The sequence below is a fragment of the Ranitomeya variabilis genome, chromosome 7, assembly GCF_051348905.1.
Source record: "Ranitomeya variabilis isolate aRanVar5 chromosome 7, aRanVar5.hap1, whole genome shotgun sequence".
Classification (NCBI taxonomy): Eukaryota; Metazoa; Chordata; class Amphibia; order Anura; family Dendrobatidae; genus Ranitomeya; species Ranitomeya variabilis.
This window is the reverse complement of record NC_135238.1, coordinates 167,618,524-167,639,241: the sequence shown is the minus strand read 5'-3', so window position 1 is coordinate 167,639,241 and position 20,718 is coordinate 167,618,524. Positions and strand designations below refer to the sequence as shown.

At 40.8% G+C, this 20,718-nt stretch overlaps 1 protein-coding gene across 2 annotated transcripts in view; it reads left to right on the top strand.

Moving 5' to 3' along the window:
• Positions 1-20,718, top strand: part of ERBB4 (erb-b2 receptor tyrosine kinase 4) — a 1,241,858-nt gene that overhangs the window by 850,263 nt on the left and 370,877 nt on the right. For both annotated transcript variants that reach the window (XM_077272252.1, XM_077272251.1), the window contains exons 10-12: positions 2,839-2,912; positions 3,024-3,114; positions 19,802-20,001. In XM_077272252.1, coding sequence (XP_077128367.1) covers positions 2,839-2,912; positions 3,024-3,114; positions 19,802-20,001 — 365 coding nt within the window. The remainder of the gene's footprint in view (positions 1-2,838; positions 2,913-3,023; positions 3,115-19,801; positions 20,002-20,718) is intronic.

Here is a 20,718-nt window from a genome sequence, read left to right as displayed (position 1 = left end):
ATAAGTACATGTGGGGGTTGCCTGGTTGCTAGGGAATCCCCACATGTAATCAAGCAGGCTAGTAGCTGTAAATCATTCAGCTGCGGTGAAAAAACTAAATCTCCGATCACTAAAAAATACTCCGAGGACACCAGAGCGTGCTTGGGAAATCTCAAGTAACGAGTATATTCATTCATCACTATCTATGATGCAAAATAATGAACCGGGCGACAATGGACCATTGCAGATGATTGAAGTGAAGACATAATAATGGTGGAGAAAAGCATTTTTTTTCCCGCTGGAGTTTACACCAAAAGATTATACAATTTAGTTCTAGCACTGAAATAAAAAGTCAAACTTTAGGGATTTGTAAACTCATTGCCAGCCGGGTCCCTGCTTGAGATGGAATTTCATTTTGCAGGAATTGCTGAATGATATTTAACAAATAAAAAAAAATGGTTTTGTTTCCTGAAATGAATCATGTTAATGAGTGTGTGAGTAATCGCCTGCACTGGTAAATAACCTTGAGATAAAATATATATTCCCTCTCCCTTCCTAGATGAAGGAGTAGAGCACCAAAATGATGAGGTTCTGTAGGACACCATGACTGAGGAATACTAAGGTAGTGAGGTCCTGACGTGTCACTATGTGACTCTCAAGTAATAATAAGGGGAATGCCGCCTGACTGCTAAGTCTTATCAGAAGCTTAGAACTAAGCAAAGCATCCCTGCAGGGCAATAGTTCACCCAGACCGGCGGGGATTACAGATGCTAATAGGAGCGGGACTGAAAATCACAAAACAGCACCGAATGTCATTATAGACATTGTAGCCCGTAACCGGACAGGATGGGATGAACTGCCCAAGTGACCTCCAGCTGCCCTATGAAATCTATAACTTACATTTATTACTTCCAGGGGCCTGTTCTAGATTAGAAAAAGATTAAAGGGAATCTGTCAGCAGGTTTTTTCTATCCCATCTGAGAAATAGCATGATGTAGGGGCCGATACCCTGATTACAGTAATGGGTCACTTATAGGGCTGCATGTTCTTTTTTTTTAAATTTAAATCACTGATTTATCTGATCTAGCTGTTCCCTAAATGCTGAGCTCTGAATAACCCCGCCCACACCACTGATTGGCAGCTTTCTGTGAACAATGTGCATAGGCAGAAAGCTGTCAATCAGTGGTGTAGGAAGGGTTATATCAAGCTCCTGAATATGGAGGATTACATGGCAACAAGGTTACTAGTCCACTAGTGTAATCTCCTGCCAATAAAACTATCATTTTATCAATATTACAGTAAACAGCACAATAAGTGACATATCGCTGAAATCAGGATCTGTGCCACTACATTATGCTGCTCTCTGATTAGATGGAAAAACCTGGCCACAGATTTCCTTTAAATCAGTTTTTTTTTTTAAGTGAACATGTGACCAGAGCCTTAAAGAGTTTGTCCAGGTTTAATAAGACATGGCAGTTTTCTTTCCCAAAATCAATTTCCACTCCTGAGCACCTGACCTCATTCCATGATCCTGAGCTGCAATACCAGACTCAAACTCTGCACATATGTGGCGCTGTTTTAGAAAGAATGCAGCCTTGTCTAATCTTGGACTGCCCTTTCCCCTATTCCTACAGATGCAGCAGAGTTCAGTCTGTTTTTCTTAAACTCCTGTATAAACATTTAGTCAATATATGGTCCAGTACACTTCTATATGTGCTATATTAGGGCTCTGCACATCTCAGAGCTTATTGGGAACCTCCATACACTGCCAACCAGAGGCCCTAATGAATATTCTGTTTACTAGCTCACATATGATTTGATTCTTATGCTTTTACTGCCGATAAGCCTTCTGATGTGACACTGCATAAATGCTTCCAATAAAATCTTCATGGCTCCGGAGTGCACATATGACGAAGTGTCAGGTCCAATGACGGCCGTTTCGCACCGGTCTTGCACTTCTACAGGTCACTGCACCAGCGAAACGGCCGTCGTTTGGACCTGACACTCCGTCATATGTGCACCCCCGAGCCGTGAAGATTTTATTGGAATAAAGGTTAATTTTCCTTTGTATAAATGCTGCTTTTCTCCAGGTTCTGGCATTGTTTTTATTTCGTCCCTACGCCTCTCCATTCCCGAGATATGGCCCCCTCTCATCTTTTTTAGCTAATGGGGCGTGGTCTTCAAGTCTTTACAGGTGTTTTCTTGATGACGCCACCCAGTTGGCTAAAATGACTAAATTTACATATGATGTAGAGTGGGGGCATACTTTAGAAATGGAGAGGTGCAGGAAGAAGAAAAAAAATGATGCCAGATTCAGGAGAACAGCAGCATTTATCATAGGTAAGAAAAAAAAATTCATATATTTAGAGCCTCATTAAAATCCCACAGAATGAATTGATAACGTCAGCTCTGCTATATCTAAAGATATATTTTCTAGTATTCAGCTAGTAGGATCATTTCAAGAAAAAAAAAAAAATAAGAATGAGATCGCATTTATGATTTTTTTTTTCAGTAGTTTTTTTAAATCCGGTTCTCCGGTTTCCTCCCATATTCCAAAGATATACTGATAGGGAATTTAGATAGTGAGCCCCGTCGGGGACAGCAATGATAATGTGTGCAAACTGTAAAGCGCTGCGGAATATGTTAGCACTATATAAAAATAAAGATGATTATTATTATTATTATTATTATTAACCTGGAACAACAGGTGTGAAATACTTGGTGTGCTGTCCTTAGGACTGGGTCTTGTTTGCGCCCTCTTGTGTTTGCTGCTATGAATTACAGCTTTTTACAGCTCCTGCATGGAGAATGCGACTTAAAGATTTATAACCTTGTACGCTTTTTTTTATAATTCTCCAGCGATGCCTACCACAATATAGCGCCATTAAATCCGGAGAAGCTGAATATCTTCCGTACTGTGCGAGAAATCACAGGTAAGATGGGCTGGTTTTAGTTAAATATTATAAGGCTGAGAATTGTTGTGTTCTCTCCTTCTGGTATAAAAGTGAAGATTTCATGATCATCTTATGTAATAATCGTCTTAGGTTATCTGAATATCCAGTCCTGGCCCAAGAACATGACGGACCTCAGTGTCTTCTCGAACCTGGTCAGCATCGGAGGCAGAGATCTGTACAGGTATGGTACATGACACACGAATTGCTAAGACCAGTTTACTGGCTCCAGACCATGAGGACATTAACACATCTCTTACATGAGATAATTCACGTGTTAATCCTTTAGGGATTTGTTAATTAAAGGATTATCCACTGTACATAAAGCTTCAAGGGGTTTCTAGCGTTAGGTTAATAAAGCTTGGGCTTATAATCTATAATATATAATATAATATAATTATATCTCTGCAAAAATGAAAGGTTACACAAATTTTTCATATTTTGTTTTCACCTTTTACCTACTTTTAAAATACATTACTGGGAAAAAGTTTTAGGTGGTTGTGAAAAAAATGTGGTCATGCCAAATATTAATCTTTTACTGTATTTTGTTAATTAATAAAAATAAACTATTAACTTATCTATTTTTTAAACCATTCTTACTTTTGCAGCATTTATTCCTCAGCTGCCTAAAACTTTTGCACAATACTGGATATGTTTGTTGTCAGTGAATGAAAATTCTCTAGTTTACATTTAGAGACAATTTCTATCCAAATCATCCAATCCCCTGTGTAAATTAGGATTAGTTTCAAAATTGAAACACTTTCCGCTCTTTGAAAAAAAAAGACAAACAGGAATAATTGAATTAAATCAAAACAGTTGTATAAAGCGGTTTCTCCAAATTCATCATCAAATGCCACTTGTGATAAGGACTGCAGTTTTAGTATTAGCAACCCCCAGAATGAAATCCCTTAGGGATCACTCACACCACCATATTATCGGTCTGAATGTGATCTGACAAAACATCAGATCGCACTCGGACCTATGTTATGCTATGGGGTCGTGCACATGTCCATTTTTTCCCTCTGACCGAGCTGGTCAAGGGATAAAATGTCAGCATGTCTGAGTTTGATCTGGTATTCGGATTGAACTTAGCCATGCAAGTTAATAAATGCATGGAAATCATTGGACTGCACTCGGATGACATCGGAGTTCAGTCAGATTTCTACACACTCACAGAATGGAGAAGATAGAGAAATATTGTTCTCCATCTTCTCCTCACAGTGTCTCATCTGAGAGAATGGTGTCACGCTATACTGACACTCTGCTCAAACTCTGATCTCAAACCCCATCCTCAGCCCATCCTAGTATATATGTCCCCTCGTACTAGTATATATGTCCCTCATCCTGGCTCCATCCTGGTATATATATATATATATATATATATATATATATATATATATACAGTACGGACCAAAGGTTTGGACACACCTTCTCATTTAAAGATTTTTCTGTATTTTCCTGGACTATGAAAATTGTACATTCACACTGAAGGCATCAAAACTATGAATTAACACAGGTGGAATTATATACTTAATAAAAAAGTGTGAAACAACTGAAATTATTAGTGATGAGCGAGTATACTCGGTACTCGAGATTTCCTGAGCACGCTCAGGTGTCCTCTGAGTATTTGTAAGTACTCGGAGATTTAGTTTTCAGCGCCGCAGCTGAAGGATTTACATCTGTTAGCCAGCATAAGTACATGTGGGGGTTACCTGGTTGCTAGGGAATCCCCACATGTAATCAAGCTGGCTAATAGCTGTAAATCATTCAGCTGCGGCGCTTACTTACTAATACTCGGAGGACACCCGAGCGTGCTCAGGAAATCTCAAGTACTGAGTATATTTGCTCATCACTAGAAATTATGTCTTATATTCTAGGTTCTTCAAAGTAGCCACCTTTTGCTCCGATTACTGCTTTGCACACTCTTGGCATTCTCTTGATGAGCTTCAAGAGGTAGTCACCGGAAATGGTCTTCCAACAATCTTGAAGGAGTTCCCAGAGATGCTTAGCACTTGTTGGCCCTTTTGTCTTCTCTCTGCGGTCCAGCTCACCCCAAACCATCTCGATTGGGTTCAGGTCTGGTGACTGTGAAGGCCAGGTCATCTGGTGTAGCACCCCATCACTCTCCTTCTTGGTCAAATAGCCCTTACACAGCCTGGAGGTGTGTTTGGGGTCATTGTCCTGTTAAAAAATAAATGATGGTCCAACTAAACGCAAACCGGATGGAATAGCATGCCGATGCAAGATGCTGTGGTAGCCATGCTGGTTCAGTATGCCTTCAATTTTGAATAAACCCCAACAGTGTCACCAGCAAAGCACCCCCACACCATTCCACCTCCTCCTCCATGCTTCACGGTGGGAACCCGGTCATGTAGAGTCCATCCATTCAACTTTTCTGCATCGCACAAAGACACGGTGGTTGGAATCAAAGATCTCAAATTTGGACTCATCAGACCAAAGCACAGATTTCCACTGGTCTAATGACCATTCCTTGTGTTCTTTAGCCCAAACAAGTCTCTTGTGCTTGTTGCCTGTCCTTAGCAGTGGTTTCCTAGCAGCTATTTTACCATGACATAATTTCAGTTGTTCAGACATAATTTCAGTTGTTTCACACTTTTTTGTTAAGTATATAATTCCACATGTGTTAATTCATAGTTTTGATGCCTTCAGTGTGAATGTACAATTTTCATAGTCATAAAAATACAGAAAAATCTTTAAATGAGAAGGTGTGTCCAAACTTTTGGTCTGTACTGTATATACAAGTAAAATAAAAAAAAATAAAAATAAAACATGTAAAGAATTTAATGACTAATATATAATGCAATATAATAAGTTACAAATAGACTATAATCAACATAACGTGTAAGGCTATGTTCATATGCTATGTAATAAATGCCCACAACAATTCTACTATCAATGCATTGAATGGGGTTTTTTATGATTCCTTCACATGCTCCAGACATCTGCACTGAAAAAATACTGTGCAATAACTGTACTCTCCAAGTCAAATTGCAAATCTTCACAGTGATCATTGCCTAAAGCTGTGATGGTTAGATATACTATTTTGAATAAGGATTTTAATAGAAGATAATTTTTATTAAAAGTTTTATTTTTTTATTATTTGTTAAAAAAAGCATACATACATAAAAAATTTAGACCCTTTTAAATATGTATTGAAATTGATAGGTTTCCCAGGAGTAGTATCCAAAATGAAAAAGGTCTTCAACCTTCAAGTCGCTCATCAATGAGGATCTATAGAGATAAAAGAGACAAAAAAACATTTTTGAAAAAGAACAAAGTTACAAAAAAGAAAAGTTTGAAAAAGTCTTAACTCTTTAGCCAAAACTTTGTCAGTCACCATATAGGATAAGGGCTGTTTAAAATAATCTAAATCTCAGTAAAAGATTCAACCACTCTCCATGATGAGTATCTAGCAAACCTTCTTTATTATCACTTGTTGACACAGTCCTAAATGCACTGAGGTTGTTGTAAGTCCATACAAAATTATGTGTCTTGACTTCAGATTATTTTGGCGCCACTCATGCAAGTAAACTTATATCTAGTGACTTTTTCTAAAGAGTTATTTCTTCGTCTACTTTTCCATCCTTTTGATTTGGTCAACATTTCTGAACCATGATGATATTTGAGTCGAAATTTAGAGCTTTCGAATAATGGGATGAGAGACCACTCTGTCGTAAGAAGATGATAGAAAAATCCTTTTAAAGGTAGAAGTAGTTTCTCGTAGAATGGAAGGGATGAGAAAAATTGTGAACAACTATTATTGAAAGAACAGTGATACTCCCAAGTATAAAGTACTTTACCCTAGAATTATTATATTTCTAAAAATGTTCTGGGGCAATAAAACATTTTTACCATGATATTTCTACAGTTTTAAACATTATAATATACCTATTTGAAGATGATTGGAAAGCTCTAGCTGCTTAAAATAATGGTTTACCAAGCTCAGCAATTTAGCATTAAAGTCTGTTCACCTAGACTCTGCAATTACCAAAACAGAGTTTCCTGCTCCCAACATGGATAGATAGAAGAAAGCAGGTGCCCACACAGAGGTTATAGAATACTGTAAACCAGCACTGAGAATAATGATTTGTCTCTGCAGGGCAAAGGCTGAGAAGGAAGTGCAGGGGGCACATTTAATGATGGCCTCAGCTGAGACGTTCTAAAACATCACATCCTCAGTAGCCAACGAGCCAGCAGACAATCTCATACAATTCACCTCCTGACTAGAGCGGTGACGGCAGAAGTATTTTTTTCTTCATAGCACCTGTGGGGCAGCACTCTCTAAAATAGCAGGTGTCCCCTTTGGTAGTTTTAGCTTTACAGGGTAATAGAAAGAAGCAAAGAGATCTAAACTGAACCCAGGCTGTGAGCATTGACCTACCCTATTAAACTGTGATACTGGTAGTGTATCAGACACTTTGCCGGACTCTGACAGCTGCACCTCCCATTATTTTTGAGCCTTTCATATTATTGTTATATAAAACAGTCGCTTGAAGGTTTCACAAAAAAGTTTATAATAGTAGAAATTATTTAAAAAAATCCAAAATCCAAGACTGTCAGCCAAGAATACAGTAAGTTTAGGGGAGATATCACCTATAGAACACATCACTTGATAATTCATGCAGTTTTTGACCAGCTCGTTTAAAATACTACAATACAAAGAGAATCACAAATCCATATAAATTAGCCGCTTATCACAAGGACGTCCTACTTGGATGGCAACTATTATATAGCTAAAATAAATAGGAAAACTAATTAGTTCCCTGGAACATGTCCCTCATGGGTGAGCCCTCTAGTGACCTAGTATATTGATGATCTGGCATCTGTGCAAAGCCCCCGTGTATAGTCTGTTGGCTGAGCGATAGTTCAGCTGATCGCCAGCTATAGCACCAGAATCTCCCATACAAAGGAGCACTCACATTTCTCCTGTGTTTTCTATGAGAGAGCCACTGCCAGACATGTCTGACGGTAGCTTGTCTCAGGGAGTATAAGAATCATTACCAGTCCAAAATCGTACTGTCATGAAAGTAACACATTCACTCAGGGTTAACGGAAAAAAGGAAGACCGACTACAGAAAGAAGCCGCACTCACACCCAACTGTTCCCCATGCATTTTAGAAAGACCCTAGCCGCGCAACTCAAAAACACCACTTGGATCTGAAAAGGGCCATTGTCGATGGGTTCAGCCAACATTTGTGTATAGGACTTTTGGCTTGCTGTTAGTTTTTCTTAATTTTTTTTTGCAGTTTAGTGAGGTAAATACAAGCGTGGATAAACAGTGGGGAAAAAAGTATTTAGTCAGCCACCAATTGTTCAAGTTCTCCCACTTGAAAAGATGATAGAGGCCTGTAATTGACATCATAGGTAGACCACAACTATGAGAGTCAAAATAAGAAAACAAATCCAGGAAATCAGCTTGTCTGATTTGGCAAGATTTATTTAGCAAACTATGGTGGAAAAATAAATATTTGGTCACCTAAAAATATGCAAGATTTCTGGCTCTCACAGACCTGTAACTTCTTCTTTAAGAGGCTCCTCTGACCTCCACTCATTACCTGTAGTAATGGCACCTGTTTAAACTTGTTACCAGTATAAAAGACACCTGTCCACAACCTCAAACAGTCACACTCCAAACTCCACTATGGTGAAGACCAAAAAGCTGTCGAAGGACACCAGAAACAAAATTGTAGCCCTGCACCAGGCTGGGAAGACTGAATCTGCAATAGGCAAGCAGCTTGGTGTGATGAAATCAACTGTGGGAGCAATAATAAGAAAATGGAAGACATACAAGACCACTGATAATCTCCTTCAATCTGAAGCTCCATGCTACATCTCACCCCGTGGGGTCAAAATGATCACAAGAAGGTTGAGCAAAAATCCCAGAAGCACATGGGGAGACCTAGTGAATGGCCTGCATAATGCTGGGACCACCGTAACAAAGGCTATTATCAGCAACACACTACGCCACCCGGAACTCAGATCGTGCAGTGCCAGACGTGTCCCCATGCTTAACCCTTGTCAGGCTGCATAATTTTACAACCTTAACAGGCTGCATAGGTACAATTGTACCTTCACATATACCTCCACTGTGGGAAGACTTTACTTGGTTTCAGAAACTAAAGTTCATTCAGCTACAAATGTTATGCTGATATCTATTGTTCAGTGTTGTTACTGGTCACTTATGTTGCTGTCAATTAAGTTAATTCAAACTGGGAGTGGCTTCTACTTGTCTTCCTGCCTCCCTCCTCTCATTAGCCATTTTGCTGTTCATCTCATTGCTGTGAGCACACATTTCTAGGCTTGTGAAGTCTTCAATTTCTTGGAAACGAAGGTAGGAAAGTCTCACAGCATCTAACAGCCAGTTATACCTTTATTCTCATTATGTGGGGACAGAACAGTCAAATTGTCTTTCAGCCTGGACTTGGCTTACATATATTTTGTATGAAACTTATCACTATAGGTATAATTTTTATACGAAAAATGGATAATAATTAGTATCTACATATTGTTTTACGATGTTTTATTTATATTCAGCACAAAATACGAAGCCAAAATTCATCTAGCAAGTCATCATGAGTGATAGTAATGCTGGATCTAGTTTCCGCCATAATCCAAGAAAACGTGTTTGCAGGTTAGTATAATTTTGTGAAAAGCCAATAATGTAGTATTTCGGAAAATTATTTATTTTACATTTTTTCATATTTACAGATTTACGTCTGACGAAATAATGCGAATGCTAGAAGAATCTGATTCTGAGCATGAGGATGAACCATATGTTGCATCTGATGATGAAAACTATGTACCACAAGTGGATGTTACTGAAGAAGATTCAGACATTGAACAAGAAATGGTCATAGAGCATGAAAATGAATACGAATCAGACGAAAGTGTTGAGGATGATTCTGTGCCTCAAAGTGCAGGCGACATTTGGACTGCTAAGGATGAAACTCAATGGTGCAGTAATCCACTGCCAAATGCACAAACAAAATCTCGTAATGTCCTACGACAAAGAGGTGGCCCTGCAGCAATCAGCAACCTATATACAGCAAAAGAGCTATTCAAGTCCATCATGACTCCCGAGATGTGTGACATCATATTACGGGAAACGAATCGAAAGGCCAAGAGAGTTTGTGATGCTTACAACAACGAACTGGTACAACGTTTTCCTGATTCTTCCAAACGGCCACCACAAAAAACATTCAAGCAATTTACTGAAACTGAACTTCATGCATTTTTGGGCATACTGATTGCTGCTGGTGTGCACAGAGCCAACAAAGAGAATCTGGAGGAAATGTGGAATGTTGCTGCTCTGCCTCTTATACGTGCAGCCATGTCTCGTGACCGCTTCAAGATGATACTCAGATTTATCAGGTTTGACAACGAAAATACACGTGCAGAACGTGTGCAAACAGATAAAGCTGCACCAATACGGGACATCTGGACAATGCTGAACAGTAATCTGGAGAGAGCCTACAAGCCATATCATTGTATCACCGTCGACGAGCAATTATTTCCATTTAGAGGTCATACTAAATTTACCCAGTATATACCTTCAAAACCAGCTAAATATGGCATAAAGATTTTCTGGGCTTGTGACTCATCAAATGCCTACCCTTTACAAGGTCAGCTCTACACTGGGTAACCAACTGATGGTCCTCGACAAGTAAACATTGGAGAACGAACAGTATTGGACCTAGTGAGCTCGTATAAAGGCTCTGGAAGAAATGTCACCACCGATAACTTCTTTACAACCATGGAACTAGCTAAGGTATTGAACTCCTGGAACATGACACTAGTTGGTACAGTGAGAAAAAACAAAAGGTTCCTACCTAACAACATGCAGCCTGCCAAAGAAAGGCCTGTAAACTCGACAAATTTTGCCTACAATCATGATGCAACAGTCTGTTCATATGTACCAAAGAAGAACAAATCAGTCGTGCTTCTATCATCTATGCACATGACGGGAGAAGTTGAAGAGACACTAGCAGCCAAGCCAGAGATAATAAAATACTACAACATAACAAAAGGTGGCGTTGATGTTATGGATAAAATGTTGGGAGAGTACACTGTGAAACGACGAACATCACGTTGGACTTTGGCATTTTTCTACAATATGATTGATGTCAGTGGGTTAGCATCCTACATCATCTACAGAGAACACAATCCAAGCTTCAGGGCAAAGGATCAACGAAGAAAGTTCCTGAAAGATCTCGCAAATCAGCTGTGTATGATTGCAATTGAAGATCGTAGTACAAACAAAATGATAATGAGAAACCATTTTCTTCGAGGTGCAGTAGAAATGGTGCTTGGACGATGCATTGTGGTAGCATCGCAGCCAGCAGCTGGCCCCAACATACCTCATGGTAGTCGTGGACCCTCCCCTGTTGTTGGTAGTTGCTATGTCTGCAGAGACCTGAGGCGAAAACAACGCAAGACTAGAAAGTCTTGTGTGGTTTGTGTGAAACCCATTTGCGATGAACACTCTGTAGCAAAGCCAACATGCATTACTTGCAAAGAAAATCAATAAAAAAAAGTTTCTTACATTTTCTTTTATAATGTAAATGAACAGTTTTTTACTTGTTTATAATAGTTAAATAGCATTATCATTAAAAAAAAATTTATGCTTTTTCCCTTGCATTATCTTCATTCAAAATATATGAGGTACATTTGTACCTATGCAGCTTGTTATGGATGCAAAAAGATCTCGACCCCTTATCTCGGAAGCGGGTGGAGATATTTTATTGAAATTTGGCCAATATATTCTGGACCAAAAATGTAGAGATGTCACGAAATTTCAGCCCTCTACGTCTTTTCAAAAAAAAGTTATTGCAATTTTAAAACGGAATAGTTACAATTGTACCTATTCAGCCGGATAAGGGTTAAGCCAGTACATGTCCGGGCCAGTCTAAAGTTTGCTAGAGAGCATTTGGATTATCCAGAGGAGTATTGGGAGAATGTTATATGGTCTGATGAAACCAAAGTAGAACTGTTTGGTAGAAACAAAACTCCATGTATGGAGGAGACAGAATGCTGAGTTGCATCCAGAGAACACCATACCTACTGTGAAGCATTGGGGTGGCAACATCATGCTTTGGGGCTGTTTCTCTGTAAAGGGACCAGGATGACTGATGCGTGTACATGAAAGAATGAATGGGGGAATGTATCATGAGATTTTGAGTGCAAACCTCCTTCCATCAGCAAGGACATTGCCAATGAAGCGTGGATGGGTCTTTCAGCATGAGAATGATTCCAAGCACACCATCAAGGCAACAAAGGAGTAGCTTTGTAAGAAGCATATGAAGGTCCTGGAGTGGTGTAGCCAGTCTCCAGATCTGAACCCCATAGAAATCTGTTGTGAATTCCGTTCTGGAGCTCCCTCCTGTGGTTGCTAATGGTATTTTTGTGAGTTCTGCCCTTGGGCTCCCTCTGGTGGTTTCGAGTGGAACTGCTGCTCCGTTAGGTAGCTGTAGCAGCTGCCATCACTGATTGCCTTGCCTGGGTTTGTTATTTAAACCTGCTCTGGGCTTTAGTTCATGCCAGCTGTCAATGTCTTAGGTTGGATTTGGTTCTCTCCTTGGATTTCTCATATGGCCTGTCCTTGTCAGCAAAAGATAAGTTCTGCTAGTTCTTGTTCGTCCATTTGCTTTGGACATTATTGCTTTGCAAATATGTCTCTTTTTGTCCAGCTTGTCACTATGTCATATTCAGGCTAGCTGGAAGCTCTGGGAAGCAGATTTGCCCCTCCACACCGTGAGTCGGTGTGGAGTTCATTTTTTGTAAACTCTGCGTGGATTTTTGTAGTTTTTAATACTGACCGCACAGTATCCTTTTCTCTCTGTCTATCAAGTTTAGTATTGGCCTCCTTTGCTGAAAACTGATTTCATTTCTGTGTATGTCATTTCCCTCTCCACTCACAGCGAATATTTGTGGGGGGCAATCTTTCCTTTTGGGGTTTTCTCTGAGGCAAGATAGCTTTCTATTTCCTTCTTTAGGGGTAGTTAATTCTTAGGCTGTGAAGAGGTGTCTAGGGAGAGTCAGGAACATCCCACGGCTATTACTAGTGTTGTTGTTAGGATTAGGGATTGCGGTCAGTAGAGATACCACCTTCTCAGAGCTCATCCCATGTTGCGTTTTAGCCACCAGGTCATATCGGTGTGGCCTCTTAACCACCAGGTTACAACAGTACAGCTGGCCCACAATGTGTTAAATGCATCTCAAAAGAGGGAAAAGAAAGTTCTGAGTCATTTTTTTTTCCTTTGTAGCTTGTTTTGTCTTTTTTTTCCCCTTGATCTCTGGGTGGTTCAGGATTTTGGTGCTGATATGGAGGTTCAGGGTCTGTCCTTGCGCGTGGATCAACTCGCTGCAAGGGTACAGAGTATCCAAGATTATGTTGTCCAGACTCCGGTATTAGAGCCTAGAATTCCTATTCCTGATTTATTTTCTGGGGATAGATCTAGGTTTTTGAATTTTAAAAATAATTGCTGATTGTTTTTTGCTCTGAGACCCCGTTCCTCTGGTGACCCCATTCAGCAGGTGAAGATTGTTATTTCTTTGCTGCGTGGCGACCCGCAGGACTGGGCATTCTCCCTTGAGCCAGGAAATCCTGCATTACTCAATATTGATGCATTTTTTCAAGCGCTCGGATTGCTGTATGACGAGCCTAATTCTGTGGATCAGGCAGAAAAAACTTTGCTGGCTCTGTGTCAGGGTCAGGAAGCAGCAGAAGTATACTGCCAGAAATTTAGAAAGTGGTCTGTGCTCACAAAATGGAATGAGTATGCCCTGGCAGCGATTTTCAGAAAGGGTCTTTCTGAAGCCCTTAAAGATGTTATGGTGGGGTTTCCCACGCCTGCTGGTCTGAATGAGTCAATGTCTTTGGCCATTCAGATTGATCGGCGCCTGCGCGAGCGCAAGGTTGTGCACCATATGGCAGTGTCCTCTGAGCAGAGTCCTGAGCCTATGCAATGTGATAGGATTTTGACTAGAGCAGAAAGGCAGAAATTCAGACGTCAGAATGGCCTGTGTTTTTACTGTGGTGATTCTGCTCATGCTATTTCTGATTGCCCTAAGCGTACTAAGAGGGTCTCTAGGTCTGTTACCATTAGTACTGTACAGCCTAAATTTCTCTTGTCTGTTACCCTGATTTGCTCATTGTCGTCCTTTTCTGTTATGGCATTTGTGGATTCTGGTGCTGCCCTGAACTTAATGGACTTAGAATTTGCCAAGCGCTGTGGTTTTTCCTTGGAGCCTTTGCGGAGCCCTATTCCCCTAAGGGGGATTGATGCTACTCCATTGGCCAAGAATAAACCCCAGTACTGGACACAGTTGATCATGTACATGGCTCCAGTACATCAGGAAAATATTCGCTTTTTGGTGTTGCATAATTTGCATGATGTTGTTGTGCTGGGTTTTCCATGGCTACAGGTACATAATCCAGTGCTGGATTGGAGATCTATGTCTGTAACTGGTTGGGGTTGTCAGGGGATACATAGTGATATTCCTTTGATGTCCATTTCCTCGTCCCCTTCTTCTGATGTTCCTGAGTTTTTGTCAGATTTCCAGGATATATTTGATCAGCCCAAGTCCAGTTCCCTGCCTCCTCATAGGGACTGCGATTGTGCCATTAATTTGATTCCTGGCTGTAAGTTCCCTAAGGGCCGACTTTTCAATCTGTCTGTGCCAGAGCATGCCGCTATGCGGAGTTAGGTAAAGGAGTCCTTGGAGAAGGGGCATATTCGCCCGTCTTCGTCACCATTGGGAGCGGGATTTTTTTTTGTTGCCAAGAAGGATGGTTCCTTGAGACCCTGTATAGATTATCGCCTTCTCAATAAGATCACGGTCAAATTCTCAGAAGCCTTGCTGTTCCCATGCCAGTGGGTTGCTTTTGCCTTTGCCTGTTCCTGAGAGGCCCTGGACGCATATTTCCATGGATTTTATTTCTGATCTTCCGGTTTCTCAGAAGATGTCTGTCATCTGGGTGGTTTGTGACCGGTTTTCTAAGATGGTCCATTTGGTACCGTTGCCTAAGTTGCCTTCCTCCTCTGATTTGGTTCCATTATTTTTTCAGCATGTGGTCCGTTTGCATGGTATTCCAGAGAATATTGTGTCTGACAGAGGTTCCCAGTTCCTTTCTAGGTTTTTGCGGTCCTTTTGTGCTAGAATGGGCATTGATTTGTCTTTTTCTTCAGCATTCCATCCTCAGACAAATGGCCAAATGGAGCGAACCAATCAGACCTTGGAAACCTATTTGAGATGCTTCGTGTCTGCTGATCAGGATGAGTGGGTGACCTTTTTGCCGTTGGCCGAGTTTGCCCTTAATAATCGGGCTAGTTCTGCTACCTTGGTTTCACCTTTTTTTTGTAACTTTGGTTTTCATCCTCGTTTTTCTTCAGGGCAGCTTGAGCCTTCTGACTGTCCTGGTGTGGATTCTGTGGTGGACAGGTCACAACAGAAATCCTTGGAGGGAGTTGAAAGTCTGTGTTGCCCAGCGATAGGCCCAAAACATCACTGCTCTGGAGTAGATCTGCAAGGAGGAATGAGGCAACATACCTCCAACAGTGTGTGCCAACCTTGTGAAGACTTACAGAAAACGTTTGACCACTGTCATTGGCAACAAAGGATATATGACAAAATATTGAGATGAACTTTTGTTAATGACAAAATACTTATTTTCCATCGTAGTTTGAAAAATAATTCTTGCCAAATCAGACAAAGTGATTTTCTGGATTTGTTTTCTCTTTTTGACTCTCATAGTTGTGGTCTACCTATGATGACAATTGCAGGCCTCTCTCATCTTTTTAAGTGGGAGAACTTGCGCAATTCGTGGCTGACTAAATACTTTTTTTCCCCACTGTAATATAATATGTGGGTATGCCGTTGATTCTGACATTATGGGACTGCTTTGTGACATTATAATTAGTGTTGAGCGATACCGTCCGATACTTGAAAGTATCGGTATCGGAAAGTATCGGCCGATACCGGCAAAATATCGGATCCAATCCGATACCGATACCCGATACCAATACAAGTCAATGGGACTCAGGTATCGGACGGTATTCCTGATGGTTCCCAGGGTCTGAAGGAGAGGAAACTCTCCTTCAGGCCCTGGGAACCATATAAATGTGTAAAATAAAGAATTAAAATAAAAAATATCGCTATACTCACCTGTCCGACGCAGCCGGGACCTCGGCGATTGTAAGCGGCAGCGTTGTTTCTTTAAAATTCGCGCTTTTACTTGCTTACGTGAATTCCCGGCTTCTGATTGGTCAGGGCGGCCATGTTGCCGGGACTCGGACCAATCACAGCAAGCCGTGACGAAATTACGTCACGGCTTGCTGTGATTGGTCCGCGTCCCGGCAATATGGCGCCGTGACCAATCACAAGCCGTGACGTCACGGGAGGCTGGACACGCGCGCTTTTCAAAATAAGCGCGTGTCCATCCTCCCGTGACGTCACGGCTTGTGATTGGTTAATGGCGGCCATGTTCCTGGGACGCGGACCAATCACAGCAAGCCGTGACGTAATTTCGTCACGGCTTGCTGTGATTGGTCCGCATCCCGGCAATATGGCGCCGTGACCAATCACAAGCCGTGACGTCACGGGAGGCTGGACACGCGCGCTTTTCAAAATAAGCGCGTGTCCATCCTCCCGTGACGTCACGGCTTGTGATTGGTTAATGGCGGCCATGTTCCTGGGACGCGGACCAATCACAGCAAGCCGTGACGTAATTTCGTCACGGCTTGCTGTGATTGGTCCGCATCCCGGCAATATGGCGCCGTGACCAATCACAAGCCGTGACGTCACGGGAGGCTGGACACGCGCGCTTTTCAAAATAAGCGCGTGTCCAGCCTCCCGTGACGTCACGGCTTGTGATTGGTTAATGGCGGCCATGTTGCCGTGACGCGGACCAATCACAGCAAGCCGTGACGTAATTTCGTCACGGCTTGCTGTGATTGGTCCGCGTCCCGGCAACATGGCCGCCCTGACCAATCAGAAGCCGGGAATTCACGTAAGCAAGTAAAAGCGCGAATTTTAAACAAACAACGCTGCCGGTTCCTTCGCTGAGGTCCCGGCTGCGTCGGAGAGGTGAGTATAGCGATTTTTTTTATTTTAATTCTTTCTTTTACACCTTTTTACATTAATGTTGTTTCGATACCGATATCCGATATTACAAAAATATCGGATCTCGGTATCGGAAATTCCGATACAGCAAGTATCGGCCGATACCCGATACTTGCAGCATCGGAATGCTCAACACTAATTATAATGCATGATTTTATCATCAGGAAACTTATCGTAAGATATAGTTATGACATCAAATGTCTTTATTTTGATATAATACATGATTTTGAAATTTAAAAAATTCACTATGATATCATATGCATGATACTGACTTGCTAGCAAATCATTTTGACGTAAAAAATCCTAATTATGACTTAAGACATGATTATCACACCATAAAATTTACCGTAATTATGACATTATAGTGCTTGATTAGGAAACAATCACTTAATTGCACATATACACAGGAAGAGGAAAAAAAAAAAAAAAGGGAAAAGGGCATGCATAGTGCAAAACCTCTTAGAAAAATACAGTAATAATGAGGTGCATGCTAAGACTCTCACTTCTCTGGATAAAGCTTGGAGCATAACACCCATAATCACCTGTCATAAACCAGATAATGGATGGCTACCAGATTTCCCCTTTGATTTCTTTCCTAGACCTGGTAGGAGTTAGATCAATGGATAAATTAAGAAAGTTGAGAAAAATGAAGAGTTCAAATATTTGTCATGAAAAAATTCTTTATTACAATTTATATTTTATTATCATAAAACACGTTTCGGGAATTAATTGCCCCCTTTGTCAGGTTAATCTAGTAATGTTTTTTCACATTGAATATGGGAGCTCTTCTTCATTGGAAAAGGCGATGACCACGAGATAGCTCTTTTTCTTATTTTATCCGTAATTACTTAATTATGACATCATGAAATAGCTGATCAAGGGTGGTCTGTCTGCAATCACTGGAGGAAGCCACTTCAGAGTACAAATTGAATACGTTAAAGCTAGAACCACCTTTACAGAACAGTTCTCATTTTTCTCCATGAGATTGTGATGTCCATACGCCCTTGAAGAACCATGGACATCGGTTGGGCAGTAGGCTAGGGATCTGCTCAATCATTTATGATGACATAAACCTTGAAGACCTGTTTAATAAGAAGTATCAAAATAAGACAGATTCCTCTTTTAGGTTCTAGTCTTGAGTAGTGTTCTTTTCTTTTCCGATTCTGTAGATGTGCCAGTGCATTCTCCCTTTTGAACGCCAATAATCTTCTACCCCTACTTCAGTTAGGTTATTGCTCTGCCCAGCCAACTGAAAACTAAGTTACTTAAACACCTGATGACTTTCTCATTCTTACGTCTCAGAGCCATTACACTCTTATCATTCTCCTTGACCTTTTGGAAGCTTTTGAAACTGTAGATTTCCCTTAGGTAATGATTTCAGGCCAAATCTGTTATTCATTTCTTTTTCTAATATTCTTAAATCTTACTCTTCAATTTCACTGTTTGAGAAACTTAAGGTTGCATTTTTGGGATCTTTTGGGATTAAATTATATTCATTCCTGAATTTAGTATTCAATTATATTTTTCTATATTTTACCTATCAGATTCATTACCTAACGTTACATATCATTCCATTTGTGACAAATTTGGGCAAACACGCAGAGAACAGCTCATCATAACCGAGTGATGACGATTAGTAATGGTAGACTAAGGCCGCATGTTGAAAGTGAGGAAAGGGTTCTCGTTTCAGATTTGCTATATTATACCTTTCCCCCGTCCCCAATGCAGGCAACGTCAAGAATGGATTTCATTACTAGCGGAGTACAATATTAAAGTATTGGATGACATAGATGATTGTAGACTTGCTTAATAGGGATCCCTGTAGCATTACCCTAGTAATAATCTTCCATTAGGAAGACCCATGTCTTAAATCAAGATTGTCTGGTTTTATCTATAATGAGATTTTCGCATGGGTGTTCCGAATGGGATTTGCTTTATAGATATTCTTATATATAGGAAGATTACAATAGGGTGGCCCATGAATATGTATGACCATTATACCATTAAATTACATTACAGCATGGTTATGCCATTACTTTATGATCGGTGGGGATCTGACGTTTGGGACCTCCAACAATCCTGAGAATGAGTAATCTGCAGCACAGATGGATGCAGCACTAAAGCACAGCTGCAGTCCCTTCATTTTCAGGATCTTTCACCAATCATAAAATGTTGGCATATTCTACCAATATTCAATATATGTTACCCAATGCATATTGCAGCAGAATATGTTCATCAATTTTATCTTAAAGGAAATATCTCAGCAGGTTTTTGCTATGTATTCTGAGAGCAACATGATGTAGGGGATGATAGCCGGATTCAGGTGATGTATCACTTATTAGGCTGTGTGTTGCTGTTTTAGTAAAATCAGTGTTTTATTAACATTAGATTATCACCAAACAAGACTTGGTGCCTCATGCCTTCTAGTCAATGGCTCTGTGCAACCCCGTCCCCACCACTGATTAGCAGCTTTCTGTCAATGCACAGTATACAAGAATGCCGCCAATCAGTGGTGTGGGCGAGGTTATACAAAGCTCAGCATTCAGAGGGCTGCTGGATCTGCAGCAGAGAAATCAGTGGTGGCATCACAATGACAGCAAGCAGCCCAGCAAGTGACACATCACTTGAATCAGGGTATCTGTCCCTACAACAAGCTACTCTCAGATTGCATAGCAAAAACCTTGTGACAGATTCTTTTTAATGGATTTTCATTTTTTATTTGCACATAGTGGGATCTCACTGCTCATCCTCAAGCAGCAGAGCCTCACAGGCCTAAAACTACAGTCCCTCAAAGAAATCAGCGCTGGAAATATCTATATTACGGACAACCACAATCTTTGCTACTACAATACCATCAACTGGACCTCACTGTTCAGGACATCCAGCCAGAAATCCACCATTAGAGAAAACAGGAAAGCAGAAAACTGCAGTAAGTATCTAACATCCAGGTCTCAAAAGAGTTTATTACAAAAAAAATATCCAGCACTCAAGTGTCCCTTAAAACTTCAGGTGCATAAAAACAGTGATTATCTAGTATTGGAATTATGTGCTGGAAATAAAGAAGTTGTGGATATTTTAAATAATTTTGCAATCACTAGAAACCGCTCCGTTAGCCCTCTTTCACACTTCCGTCTTCTGCTGTGCGTCGCTGTGCAGTAAAATGACGTATCGGCGGACGTCATGAAAATAGTGAAAACCGTGTGTGACGCATCCAGTGTAATGACGGATGCGTCGTTTGTGTTGTTGCCACAATTTCAATGGAGTCAATCGTCCGGGGACGAGAGAGAGAGGCGTCACTGACCGATTTTCCAACGTGAAGAAAAAACGTTCCTCTGAACGTTTTCTCTCCACGACGGACCGCTATTTTCTGACGGATCCAGTGCACGACGGATGAAACGGATGGCCATCCGTCACAATCCGTTGCTGATACAAGTCTATGGGAAAATGCACATTTTTTTGCAGGATCCTGCATTTTCAAAACACGACGGATTTCGACGTGAGACCAAAGACGGAAGTGTGAAAGAAGCCTTAAAAGGCATGTGTCAGTAGGATCAACCCTCCCAAGCCAACTTCTTGGGGCATGTAGGTCATAGGAAGCTGAAAAAAATGACATCTTGATATCAGCAATTTGATGTCTTATTTCAGA